This window comes from Salmo salar, chromosome 10 (assembly GCF_965601325.2).
Source record: "Salmo salar chromosome 10, fSalSal1, whole genome shotgun sequence".
NCBI lineage: Eukaryota > Metazoa > Chordata > Actinopteri > Salmoniformes > Salmonidae > Salmo > Salmo salar.
In genome coordinates, this window is record NC_138300.1 from 73397752 (window position 1) to 73412123 (window position 14372).

The following is a 14372-nucleotide window of genomic DNA, read 5'->3' on the forward strand; positions in this document are numbered from 1 at the left end:
CACCTGTGGAACGGTCATTAAGACACTAACAGCTTACAGACGGTACGCAATTAAGGTCACAGTTATGAAAACTTAGGACACTAAAGAGGCCTTTCTACTGACTCTGAAAAACATCAAAAGAAAGATGCCCAGGGACCCTGCTCATCTGCGTGAACGTGCCTTAGGCATGCTGCATGGAGGCATGAGGACTGCAGATGTGGCCAGGGCAATAAATTGCAATGTCCGTACTGTGAGACAGCTAAGACAGCGCTACAGGGAGACAGGACGGACAGCTGATTGTCCTCGCAGTGGCAGACCATGTGTAACAACACCTGCACAGGATCGGTACATCCGAACATCACACCTGCGGGACAGGTACAGGATGGCATCAACAACTGTCCAAGTTACACCAGGAATGCACAATCCCTCCATCAGTGCTCAGACTGTCCGCAATAGGCTGGACTGAGGGCTTGTAGGCCTGTTGTAAGGCAGATCCTCACCAGACATCACCGGCAACAATGTCACCTATGGGCACAAACCCACCGTTGCTGGACCAGACAGGACTGGCAAAAAGTGCTCTTCACTGATGAGTTGCGGTTTTGCCTCACCAGGGGGGATGGTCGGATTCGCGTTTATCGTCGAAAGGAATGAGCGTTACACTGAGGCCTGTACTCTGGAGCGGTATCGAGGTGGAGGGTCCGTCATGGTCTGGGGCAGTGTGTCACAGCATCATCGGACTGAGCTTGCTGTCATTGCAGGCAATCTCAATGCTGTGCGTTACAGGGAAGACATCCTCCTCCCTCATGTGGTACCCTTCCTGCAGGCTCATCCTGACATGACCCTTCAGCATGACAATGCCACCAGCCATACTGCTCGTTCAGTGTGTGATTTCCTGCAAGACAGGAATGTCAGTGTTCTGCCATGGCCAGCGAAGAGCCCGAATCTCAATTCCATTGAGCACGTCTAGGACCTGTTGGATTGGAGGGTGAGGGCTAAGGCCATTCCCCCCAGAAATGTCCGGGATCTTGTAGGTGCCTTGTTGGAAGAGTGGGGTAACATCTCACAACAAGAACTGGCAAATCTGGTGCAGTCCATGAGGAGGAGATGCACTGCAGTACTTAATGCAGCTGGAGGCCACACCAGATGGTGATTGTTACATTTGGTTTTGGTCCCCCCTTTGTTCAGGGACACATTATTCAATTTCTGTTAGTCACATGTCTGTGGAACTTGTTCAGTTTATGTCTCAGTTGTTGAGTTTTATGTTAATACAAATATTTACACATAAGTTTGCTGAAAATAAACGCAGTTGACAGTGAGAGGATGTTTCTTTTTTGTTGAGTTTATGTATCCTAACAAGTTGTCCAGGGCCTGTGGAAGAAAAACAGGCCCACAATATCAAAGATCCATACACTACCATACTTCAGAGTGGGGATGATGTGCTTTTCTGCATGGATATCTTTCTGTCTATGCCAAACCCACCTCTGGTGTTTGTTTCCAAAAAGCTCTATTTTGGTTTCATCTGACCATAGAATCCGGTCCCATTGAAAGTTCCAGTAACGTTTGGCAAACTGTAGGCGCTTGAGTTTGTTGTTTGATGAAAACAAAGGCTTTTTTATGGCAACCATCCCAAACAACTTGTGGTTACGGAGGTGGCATCTGATCATAGTTTTGGAGACTGTCTGACCCCAAGACCCAACTAACTTCTGCAGTTCTCCAGCCGTGATCCTTGGAAATATGTTGGCCACTCTAACCATCCTCCTCACTGTGCGTGGGGTCAATATAGACCTGATAGTGGAAATGGGCATTTTCAACCTTTTGAGCTAGTTTCTCACAGCCATTTCCTGATTTGTGCAGCTCAAAAACATTTTGTCACACATCATTACTGTATTCTTGGGTCTTTCCCATAGTGATGGATGACTGTGGGAACTTGGCCTTTATTCCCCAGTGAAACAGCAAGTCATGGCATACCACTTAAGTATTCCTAATCACTCAGGTGAACTTAAAAATGTAAAATATGAATGGGAATATACTTCAATTAGATTTTACACATAAGAATTTCTAGGGGTGCCAATAATTGTGCCACACATGTTTGTAGAAAAATATTTATTTAATTTACTTCACATTGAAAAAAAAACATAATTTTGCTTCAATTTAAAGGTTAGATTTTTTGTGAATATTTTGATTGAAAGACCAAGAGGCTAAACAGCAAAGACATTTTTTTATACAGTCCATTTTGCTCATTTTTACCAAGGGTGCCAATATTGGAGTGTGGAAATGTTTGTGGGCGAAAGAATGAATGAGTGCCAAAATAAGTAAAAGCGAGAGAAAAAGAACTGGGCTGGGAGTGAGAGAAAGAGAGGATAATGAGAGTGAGTGTCATTAAATATTTGACCATATGATAGACTTCATGTTGTCTGCTGTGCCCCCTAGTGGAGCTCAGATGTACTTCAGGAACAAAATGATGTGTGGCAAGCCTCAAATGCTCATCTGGAAGAACTGAAGTACCTGGTTTATAAAGATGTTACATGCTGTAGGAAATGAGATAACATAATTATGTTGTTATATTATTCTCTTACAGGAAAGTGATGCTGTGAAATCAGCGAGGCTGTCGTCACAAAAGCTTTCCCCCAAATGGTGCTTTCTTGACTGTAAGTATTGCTACCCAAACAGAGTATTTTATAAGAGAACTATCTTCCTCATTTTGGAAACAATTGAAATGCAGCATTAGATTTCTGTCCAGGAATGCAATGCCAGTATATGGGCAGGAACATATAGATTATGAAAGGTGTTTGTTTTCTTTTCAGGCACAACTGCTGATCGATTCTATAGGATAGACCGTGCTCAGGTATGTACTTGCAGTGTTTCCCTTATATTCATTTAGCATCTGGGGCCCACCAATGCTAAATCGTTGCCACCACTCCAAAAAATATTATGTAAATTTTTGTGCATGATTTAGGCAATTAGGCTTTTTTTTCTACTTACCCATAGTCAGATGAACTCATGCATACCCTTTTTTGTCTCGCATGAAGTTGCTAAGTAGCATTAGCGCATTTGCTAACTAGCATTAGTGCAATCAATGACTAGACGTTTATGGAGTCTAGCATGCTGTTCCCATATACTTTGTAAGCTTTGCCACCGCTGCTGAAAAAAAATCCAGGGGGCCCCTGGCCCAGGCAATTCGACAATCGAAAGAAATTACACCAATATATCTCAATTCTATGGATCATGTAATCTCATTATACACCGACAATATCTTACTTTATCTAGAAAATGTATTTCAATCCCTCCCAAATGCTTTGAAGATCATAGATAAATTCAGCTCCATCTCAAGTTATAAAATAAATCTAACCAAATCTGCCATACTGCCTCTCAACAACCTGAAAAGGACTCATCGCTACTTATGGAATCCCAATTGTAGAAATGTTTCCTTCCTTTGACAGAAACTTTGATAGAACGCTCAATTCAATCCGACCTCAGTAGATGTACTAATATCCCAGTTGCTTTAACTGGCAGAATATCTACTGTTAAAATATTAATATATTGCCACTGCTGAATTTCTGTAGTTCAGTGGTTCCCATGGCTCTATTGGGATAAAATTCATAGTGCGGTTTCGAAATGTATATGGCAAGGTAAACGATCTTGGATAAAATGAACAAACTTACAAAGAGGGAAAGCCGTAGCAAACTTTAAATTGTGTTTCCAGCCACAGGCTTTTCATCCCATCCTAAATTGGTTTAGACCTGATTCTTCCGCCCCCCTGGCTGAGTATAGAGATAAATATGGTGTCTCCTATTGCCCTGGAATAGGTGGTCTTCACTAATATGTCCCTTAATCAATGTAAACTACGCTTTGGTCCTATTATTGCTCATACAATTTCTATTTGGAGGAAAATGTAAAAATAATGTAACTGGTAATCAAAATAACATGCCCATACTCCAATATTTCACAGTAACGCCTTGTGGCCTTTTTCATCGCCCCAATAATCCATATGTGGAATCCATACCCTTGTCGATATCATGGACAGTTGTTTGAGAACAATCCAAGATTTGAAAGACACATATATAAAAAAATATTTTGTGTGTATCTACAACTTAGGTCAGCTATGCTGGCCTATGGAGTCCCTTGGGAAACCCATCTACCGAACCATCCAATGATGGGATTTATAAATAAATGATCTGGGCTCCCAATGGGACTGATCTCTATAATATATTAACAACTTTTGTAAAGCTCATATTCTGAGCTAGCCATTCAAAAAGTATGGTCTACAGAGCTAACTGAATCTGAACTACCCTTTAACTGGAAGAGAAATACAAAAAATATGACTTTGGCATCACTTAATCCGAACAATCAATTTACACATTTTAAGTTTGTTCACAGACTGTACTTAACAAAGAAACGTTTTACAATGAAATTCCCAACTCTTCACTGTGTCCCCTAAATCAGTTAGGCACAATCCTCCATTGGATGTGAGAGTGCCCTGCAGTTAAATGCTTCTGGGGGAAAGTTACTAAATTCATTTCAAATTGCATGAATGTAAATATTCAATGCTTTGCATATATTATGTTACTTAACGATGATAGCTTCTTGAATTTTTAGTTTTATTTTCCTGTTTATACTAATAATAAATAAATAAACAATCCAAGGGGAAACACTGACTTGTGAATATGCCATATAGCTTTTTTCTGACCGCATGCCTTGACTAGGATAAACTCCTGAACATGATGCTAAAGCTTATAAGTATGCAAGGCCACCATCTATATCACCCATTGTCCAGGGTTTTAATGAGGCAGGTTGTTATGACACACTGTCATGACTCTTTTATAAACAAGCTATAAACTGTTATAATAACCTATTATAACCTCAAGGAGCACCTCAACTACGTGACGGAGATCTCCCAGGATGACCTCTACATCCTGGACCCGGAGCTGGTCATCAAGGAGACGGTGGGCACCTCACCGGGCATGCCCGACCTGGTAGACTCGTACGGGGAGTGCAAAACGCCTGAATCTCGCCAGTTTACCTTCCCATCCTCCTCCTCCTCTCCCACCTCCTCCCCAGGACCCAGGTGAGAATAAAAACACTATTAAGATTAAGCCTAATCTCCATTAACAGTGCATTTTAGTCTAGAACTAAATTTAATCTGTGTCCTGGAAAGCGTCCCTTTATGGTTTAGAGACTGAACAAGGTAATATTTTTAATTGGATGCACTCTAGCTTGGTTTCTTTGCACCATATTTATTAGAAAGATAGGCACACACACACGCGCGCGCACACACACACACAAACCTCCCTTCCTCTTTCATTGCTGTCTGACTGTCACTCCCTGTTGCACACCACCAAATCTCCCGTTCCCTGTTAAGTCAATACTGTGAGGGTGGTGTGGTGTCTGGTGATGAACAATAGCTCATTATCCATATCTGGTCCTGTATATAATGTTGGCTCCCTCAGGGAAGATGACACAACTAAATGGTTGGGTCACAGACAGACTGACGACCAATTATACATACACACAAACACACACACATTCACAAACTTTTGAGCACAATAGTGACAATTCTATTGGTAGATATTGGCAAGAATGTAAAACATGAAAGTTATGTTATTACTGTACTGAGTGGTCCTTCTCCCAGTCACTAACCTGTACCTCTTCTCCCTCCCCTCCTGCAGTATCAGGGAGTCCCAGAGGAAGAGGGTGTCCAGTGACAGCTCGGTGACAGAGGCCCTGGCTCACAGCAGCGACTCCCATGCCTCCTCCAAGACCGGCCAGTGCAGGTCAGACCCTGACTTTAGCCTGAATCCTATACATCTTTGTGGGCATTTTCAGTTGTAGTATGGTTTTACCATAATAATAATTTTACCATCATTTTACCATAATTCATCAGTCCATTTATTGTTGGCCTATGGTTGCACCAAGGTTATTTATCAGACCAATTATCAGACCTTTGCTGAACTGGGGTGTTTTTTGGATGACTGTTCAATTAGTGTCTACATTTTAGCGTTGTGGCATCATAGCGTTCTGGTCATGAGCAATGGCCAGGAGCGATAACCAAACTACCTTGAAACAATTTTGGTAGAACATCAGATCTCAAAATGTTGACAATTGGGTAGTTAATATAACTATAACTACTTAACAGCGTACATGAGGGTTTGTTTTAATTATAGTGGATTTGTGTTTTCATCTTGATGGTCAGCCATCAGCATAGCAGTATGGCAACAACATTGTCTTACGTCAGCTATCACGACAATTCCGCCTGCAATGTCGGTTGGCGTAATAAAATGATGTGACAAAGCCTAGTGTCACAAAGCCATGTCATCTCTCTCAGGTTCAGTATGGATTGAGTCATAAGAGAAATGATTTGGACACATGTTCCATTCAAGTAATCAAAAGCTACCAAGGAACTTGATTCAGCATTGTCCCCTGAGATTCATTTTAGCTCACTCTAAACCTGTGATCATATACAGTACACGTGTATTTGATTATTTGATTTGATTGATTTGATTATTTGTTATTTAAATACTTAATTCTGTGTATTTGAGTATTTTCAAATGATGTGGCCCAACTCAACTACTTCTTTTGGAAGTATTTGAAAGTACTTTCATATGCTTTTCTATAAATAGCTTACTTTCCGAATACCTTATTTCAAATGCCAAACAGACCAGATTCAAATGCATGGTAGTATTTAAATATTTGTATAAATACTCTGCATTTCAGTTTTTTCAAATACATGCCAATACCTTCCAAATTTACAGTATTTCCAATATTCAACTACTTGTGTTTTCAAATAAAGACAATCAAAATACTTACTGCCATATGTCTTTAAAAGTAATTGACACACCAAGGCCTACTCTAAATAGTATTTGAACCCAGGTTTGGCTGACTTTCCCAATTATCGTTGTGATTAATAAAACAATTCAAAGAGACTTTGTCACACACCGCTTAATATGTATATGTCATCCATGCTTTATCCTGTCTTTGAAGGAGAGGGCCTAAAATTGTGAATGTTCATCGGCCCCATACAACTATTGCTGATTTCAGACCCATGCTTAGGTATGCTGTCTGTTTCTGTATGTGTCACGCTTACTGTCAGGCTTACTTGCCATGCTTTTACTTGTTATGATCATCATCTCAGTGCAATGTCATTTAGCTTTGTTGTAAAATCTGTCTTTTGCCCTTCTCACAGTTCTGGAAGTGCTCTGTCGTGTGATGCTGAAAAAGGTAAAACATCCCCTGATGATTTGTTCTCAATAATCTGAACGGATAGGTACAACCGTACTTGCATACCAGTATGTATGGATTTGAACCATATTGTATTTACACACAGAAACGATTCAGACTCACGTAAGGTTCACTTTTCAAAAATATAATGAAAAGCCTCATAAGTAAATTGTGAAGAGTATAGATGCCTTACTCTGTTTTTACAGTAACTGAGTTAATTGAGTGTGTGAAGACAGAAGATCTCGAAAGGGTAAGTCCATAACATGTTTAGTTACACAGCATTCATTCCTACCATGCATCCTCCTCTAACAGTGTTTTTACATTTACTCTTTACTCCTCACTTTAAAAAATGTAAGATAGTAGACAAATGTGGGTGTACAATTTCAAGCGCTGTAAAGGTAAAGCAAGTTGAAGCAAGGTATAGTTGAAGCACTGTCAAGTTGAAGCACTGTAAATTAATATTTTTGTTCACAGCTCACAGAGCTCCACAAACAGGGGGCAGATATTTTCACGCAGGATACTTTGGGCTGCACCTTACTCCATTACGCAGTGGAGGTGGGCTGCAAGAAGATTGTTAAGTACATCATAGACAACGGTAAGAGACTGACCTGCCAAACACTGCAGTTGACTCCCATCACTTTAGGTATTAAGTACTGATATGACACTGTTCAATTCTTAAGTTCTCGATAATGGAAGCACTCTGCCGTATCACATATAAACCCGATGAACATATTAACATTTTCCATCACTGTTGTGGATCAAACATAAATAAACGTTTGAACATATCCAACATGGATGATGGATGTACTGTATGTGAAATAGATAGGAAACTTGTGTTCATATAGATACTGGAGGCAATATCTGAATCCTGTCTATGTTTTAACACACAGCACCTACCACTCTCCTGGATGTCACAGAAAAAGAGACGTGAGTCATGTTGTCAAACTTCCTTTTGCGTTAAATATACTGCTCAAAAAAATAAAGGGAACACTTAAACAACACAATGTAACTCCAAGTCAATCACACTTCTGTGAAATCAAACTGTCCACTTAGGAAGCAACACTGATTGACAATAAATTTCACATGCTGTTGTGCAAATGGAATAGACAACAGGTGGAAATTATAGGCAATTAGCAAGACACCCCCAATAAAGGAGTGGTTCTGCAGGTGGGGACCACAGACCACTTCTCAGTTCCTATGCTGCCTGGCTGATGTTTTGGTCACTTTTGAATGCTGGCGGTGCTTTCACTCTAGTGGTAGCATGAGAGGCGCTACCAGGAGACAGGCCAGTACATCAGGAGACGTGAAGGAGCCCGTAGGAGGGCAACAACCCAGCAGCAGGACCGCTACCTCCGCCTTTGTGCAAGGAGGAGCAGGAGAAGCACTGCCAGAGCCATGCAAAATGACCTCCAGCAGGCCACAAATGTAAATGTGTCTGCTCAAACGGTCAGAAACAGACTCCATGAGGGTGGTATGAGGGCCCGACGTCCACAGGTAGGGGTTGTGCTTACAGCCCAACACCGTGCAGGAAGTTTGGCATTTGCCAGAGAACACCAAGATTGGCAAATTCGCCACTGGCACCCTGTGCTCTTCACAGATGAAAGCAGGTTCACACTGAGCCCATGTGACAGACGTGACAGAGTCTGGAGACGCCGTGGAGAACGTTCTGCTGCCTGCAACATCCTCCAGCATGACCGGTTTGGCGGTGGGTCAGTCATGGTGTGGGGTGGCATTTCTTTGGGGGGCCGCACAGCCCTCCATGTGCTCGCCAGAGGTAGCCTGACTGCCATTAGGTACCGAGATGAGATCCTCAGACCCCTTGTGAGACCATATGCTGGTGCGGTTGGCCCTGGGTTCCTCCTAATGCAAGACAATGCTAGACCTCATGTGGCTGGAGTGTGTCAGCAGTTCCTGCAAGAGGAAGGCATTGATGCTATGGACTGGCCCGCCCGTTCCCCAGACCTGAATCCAATTGAGCACATCTGGGACATCATGTCTCGCTCCATCCACCAACGCCACGTTGCACCACAGACTGTCCAGGAGTTGGCGGATGCTTTAGTCCAGGTCTGGGATGAGATCCCTCAGGAGACCATCCGCCACCTCATCAGGAGCATGCCCAGGCATTGTAGGGAGGTCATACAGGCACGTGGAGGCCACACACACTACTGAGCCTCATTTTGACTTGTTTTAAGGACATTACATCAAAGTTGGATCAGCCTGTAGTGTGGTTTTCCACTTTAATTTTGAGTGTGACTCCAAATCCAGACCTCCATGGGTTGATAAATTGGATTTCCATTGATTATTTTTGTGTGATTTTGTTGTCAGCACATTCAACTATGTAAAGAAAAAAGTATTTAATAAGATTATTTCATTCATTCAGATCTAGGATGTGTTGTTTAAGTGTTCCCTTTATTTTTTTGAGCAGTGTATTTTGACACAGAGGTCAACTCTCTACTGATTACTATTAAAGCTAAGCTCTGCCCTCAAATAATTCAAATTAAAATCACGTCATCTATATGAATTAGTCAGTTCCTGGGAAAAAATCTGTCAACTGGGTCAAACCTAGAGCTCCCAGCTACAACACAACCTGATTGATAAATGTCATGTGTGTGTCTATGCGTGACACAGAGGGCAGACGGCTCTCCATAAAGCTGCGTTCACACGCCAGAGGACCATCTGCCACTACCTGGTGGAGGCCGGGGCCTCCCTCATGAAGACTGACCTTCAGGTAAATGACCTTAATGAATCAGGATGATGGTTATCATAATTGCTAGCTCTAGTTCAGTAAAGGCTGATGATAGGGGCCTTTTTTACTTGACCTTCAGGTAAAGGGCTCAATGAATCAGGCTGATGGTTATCATAACAAGGCCGATGGTTATAAAAAGTACAAGTTCTAGTCAAGAAAAGGCCTATTTTAGGGGGAAATTGCTGTGTATTCTTTTTAATGGGGATTTCATGTTCTTCTCTGTCAGTGAGAATTGTACCCCTGCAGGATTCCTGGCTGGTCATATACATCCACTATGGTTTTAGTACACTACACGGTCACCTTGGTGAACTGACCCGTGACAAGAAAAAGCCTGTCATCATTATGAGAATATTTTTCTGTTTACTTGTCAATACAAAAACAAGAGTGTATGTTTCAGTGTGTTTTTTTTTGTCATTGTCATCAGAATCAACCAACATGCACAGTTTCTCTCACACACACACACACACACACACACACACATCTCTATACCCCTCCCCTCTCTCATCCCCCTTTCTCTCAACCCCCCTCACCACCCCTTTTCTCTCTCTTCACCCTTCCCTCTTCCTCTCTCTCATCCTCCCTCTCTTTCCACCCCCTTATACCCATCTCCCTTTTTCAGGGTGAGACGCCGAAGCGGCGTGCGGAGAAGGCCAATGACCAGGAGCTGGCGGAGTACTTGGAAAACCGCCAGCACTACCAGATGATCCAGCGAGAGGACCAGGAGACTGCTGTTTGATGATCCCACTATTTACCGTAACCACACCACGATCTCTCTTTCTCCCTCTCCGTTTGCCATACCTAACAGTAGGAAGTTCTGTACTGGGTTCAAGGGGGGGAGGTGGGAGGTGTCTTCCCTCTCTATCCTACCAGGCTAATTACACCATAGAAATAGAATTACTATTTCTATGGGCTACACTCCCAGTATGGGTCGAAGTCTAGAGGTGAGCCAGTGGAGGCAGGTCTTCCTTTCATCCGCTTGCTAGTGATGCTTCAGTTTGACTAGAGTGTTGAGTGCTATGTGTAAAGAGTGCATGAATGAAAACCGCTTTTCTTCTATTGCGAATGAGTCCAAGTCCGCTACTACACAGCAAGCGATTGTAAATGAAAGGGCAAATGAAAAAACAACAGCTTTTTGGGGTATTTTCAGGGCTGGAGTAACTGTATCTGAATGTGGCTTTATGAACCTTGTATCTTTCTCCATATGCAATGGCAAGGTATCTATAGGAATGTGTAACGTTTGAGTGTGTCATTGAAATGGATGGAGGTTGCTTTTAACCAGGGATACTGTTTATGTAAGTGTGGGCTTGAGATATGATAGATGCTTTGCCATATTGTATGAAGGCTCATACTTTCCTTTTGAACTCTCGTGACCTCTGGATGTGCTTGTTTACTCGAATGGCAGTACGTTTGCTCTGCTATTGGATATGTAACTTATAACTTATGTCTATCACTGATAAACTGATATATTTAAGAAATGCTGTACTATTTATAGAGAGAACTGTTTGCGTTTTTGCTTATGATCAAATATTATAAAAGCAGGCATCCTAGTAACTCATTATTAAAAGCTGGTTTTGCACTGCCACTCTTATTACAAAAACAATGCTTTGTATTTCTCTATGTGGCTTGAAATTCCTCTTGGTGCATTACATTTAACAGTTCTTAGATATTTATATACCACAGCTTTTAGACATTTTTATGCACTGTGTCCATGTTTGTTACATTCAATGTAAATTTGATGTATTTTTCCAAATGTGTGCAACTTTGCAATGTATAGTTTTTCTGTGTATAGGTTCTTATTTACAAGTTGATTACTACATGCTACACAAGTGCAGTAAGAATTCAACACAAAACAGTTAACAGATTCCCCAAAATGATCACAAATCACAAATAAACTTCTGTATCCATTCTTTAATGCCACATCATTACTACTTTAGTCAACTCTTTGTATATTTCATATATTAGCCAGTTTATGAACACTTATGGAATGTGAGGAGGAAGTTCAGTTCACTTTATTAGCCTTAATCAGTAATTTGTCTCGCATTCCGTTGTCTCAATGAAACTTAATTAAACACTATTGTATGTGCAACCTGACTGCTCAGTCAAGTATCTTACAACATCAGTTTATTTTTCTCTTTACAACTTTTACAAGTATTATCAGAAACATGGCTTGATTATTGTGAAATATAGATTGCTTTTATCAATACTTAGACATCTTTGCTAGAACTGCCTATTATTTGTTTGCTTTTAAGGGGTTATGAAACGTATATGTGTGTGTGTGTGTTATCAATGCTTTGTTTTGAGTTGCTGTGCAATTCAGGGTTAGAGAATTGGCATCAAGCAATTAAGAATGTCAGAATGACTACTGCTGAACTGTCCATTGTAACTACAGAGATTTCAAAAGATCATTTTTGTACTTATGAACAGCGATCAGAGTAATGGACAGACCTGTATGAAATGTATTCCAAAAAATCTTAGTTGTACTGTATATTTGCTCATCAAGCCTGTTTGTTACTGTTTGTTTGGAGAAAAATAAAACTTTAAACATTGATTATCGCAGTTTATGACCCTGTCACTACTTCACTTTAATACATACAGTACATTTAGGGTTACTTGATATGTTTAAGTTATGTAAAGCATGGGGATCTGTGCTCAGTTGTCTTTTCTTTTCTGTGGTTAAAAGAATGAAGAGCATCCTGGCGTTTCAGAATAGGAGTTTTCCCTTTTTGATCATAAAGAATAGTATTACATGGACAGGGGGGGACCTCATCTTAGATTAGCATTCCTACTCGAATACTATTTGTGGATAAAAACCCTGTGATTGATTTGGGAAATCCATGGGATCGGCAAAAGTTCGCTAATTAGTTGCTTGATGGCTTGTCTTTTCTTAGGTTGGAAAATAGAGGATAACTTTGTAGGACTCGGCAGGGGAAGACTTCCATCCACAAGTTGGCCTTCATGTGACTTTTCCCAGCTTCGCAGCTGCAGGCTTCAATGCCAACTGTCCAAAAATGCTCCCCACGTATGACTGATCCATTTCAGCATGAGGAGGGAACCAACAACCTAGGGTGGTGGTGCCATTAAGTCTTCCCTGAGAAGCAACAGCCAACAAAGCTACGAGAGAAAAATATATAATTCTGCTTTTCACAGCTTTAATACACATTACCTGTCAAACGTTTGGACACACCTACTCATTGAATGATTTTTGTTTATTTTTACTATTTTCTACATTGTAGAATAATAGTGAAGAAATCAAAACTATGAAATAACACATATGTAATCATGTAGTAACAAAAAGAGTTAAACAAATCAAAGTATATTTTATATTTGAGATTCTTCAAAATAGACACCCTTTGCTTTGACAGCTTTGCACACTCTTGGCATTCTCTCAACCAGCTTCATGAGGTAGTCACCTGGAATGTATTTCAATTAACAGGTGTGCCTTGTTAAAAGTTCATTTGTGGAATTCATTTCCTTCTTAATGCGTTTGAGCCAGTCAGATGTGTTGTGACAAGGTAGGGGTGGTATACAGAACTCTCAAAGTTTCTTTAAGTGCAGTCGCAAAAACCAATGATGAAACTGGCTCTCATGAGGACCGCCACAGGAAAGGAAGCTGGAAAGGAAGCTCTGCCACAGGAAAGGAAGCTCTGCTGCAGAGGATAAGTTCATTAGAGTTAACTGCACCTCAGATTGCAGTCCAAATAAATTCTTCACAGAGTTCAAGTAACAGACACATCTCGATATCAACTGTTCAGAGGAGACTGTGTGAATCAACAGGACAATGACCCAAAACACCTCCAGGCTGTGTAAGGGCTATTTGACCAAGAAGGAGAGTGATGGAGTGCTGCATCAGATAACCTGGCCTCCACAATCGCCCAACCTCACAACCCAATTGAGATGGTTTGGGATCAGTTGGACTGCAGAGTGAAGGAAAAGCAGCCAACAAGTGCTCAGCATATGTGGGAACTCCTTCAAGACTGTTTGAAAATAATGATATTCTTCATGAAGCTTGTTGAGAGAATGCCAATAGTGTGCAAAGCTGTCATCAAGGCAAAGGATGGCTACTTTGAAGAATCTAAAAGTTGATTTTGATTTGTTTAACTCTTTTGGTTACTACATGATTCCATATGTGTTATTTCATATTTTTGACTTCTTCAATATTATTCTACAATGTAGAAAATAGTACAAATATAGAAAGACCATTGAATGAGTAGGTGTGTCCAAACTTTTGACTGGTACTGTAAAGATTTCTTAATTCCATTATTTTACTTTTAGATTTGTGTTTTATTATTGTCAATTGTTAGATGCTACTGCACTGTTGGAGCTAGGAACACAAGCAATTCGCTACACCCGCAATAACATCTGCTAAATATGTGTATGTAACGAATAAACTTAGATTTGATTTATGGAGTCCTTGAAAATTATCTTGTTAAGC

General features: G+C 40.9%; 1 protein-coding gene across 4 annotated transcripts in view; it reads left to right on the plus strand.

Annotated features, from left to right (window-relative positions):
- The window catches only part of dgkzb (diacylglycerol kinase, zeta b), a 113767-nt gene extending 101279 nt beyond the window's left edge, over positions 1–12488 (plus strand). For 3 of the 4 annotated variants that reach the window (XM_014123989.3, XM_014123990.3, XM_014123988.3), the window contains exons 23-33: positions 2558–2627; positions 2784–2824; positions 4845–5044; positions 5646–5750; positions 6958–7026; positions 7160–7194; positions 7401–7444; positions 7669–7789; positions 8085–8121; positions 9823–9922; positions 10560–12488. In XM_014123989.3, the coding sequence (XP_013979464.1) occupies positions 2558–2627; positions 2784–2824; positions 4845–5044; positions 5646–5750; positions 6958–7026; positions 7160–7194; positions 7401–7444; positions 7669–7789; positions 8085–8121; positions 9823–9922; positions 10560–10676 (939 nt within the window). In that variant the 3' untranslated portion in view covers positions 10677–12488. The remainder of the gene's footprint in view (positions 1–2557; positions 2628–2783; positions 2825–4844; positions 5045–5645; positions 5751–6957; positions 7027–7159; positions 7195–7400; positions 7445–7668; positions 7790–8084; positions 8122–9822; positions 9923–10559) is intronic. The other variant, XM_082957146.1, reaches the window with a different exon arrangement.
- The last annotated feature ends 1884 nt before the right edge of the window (positions 12489–14372 follow it).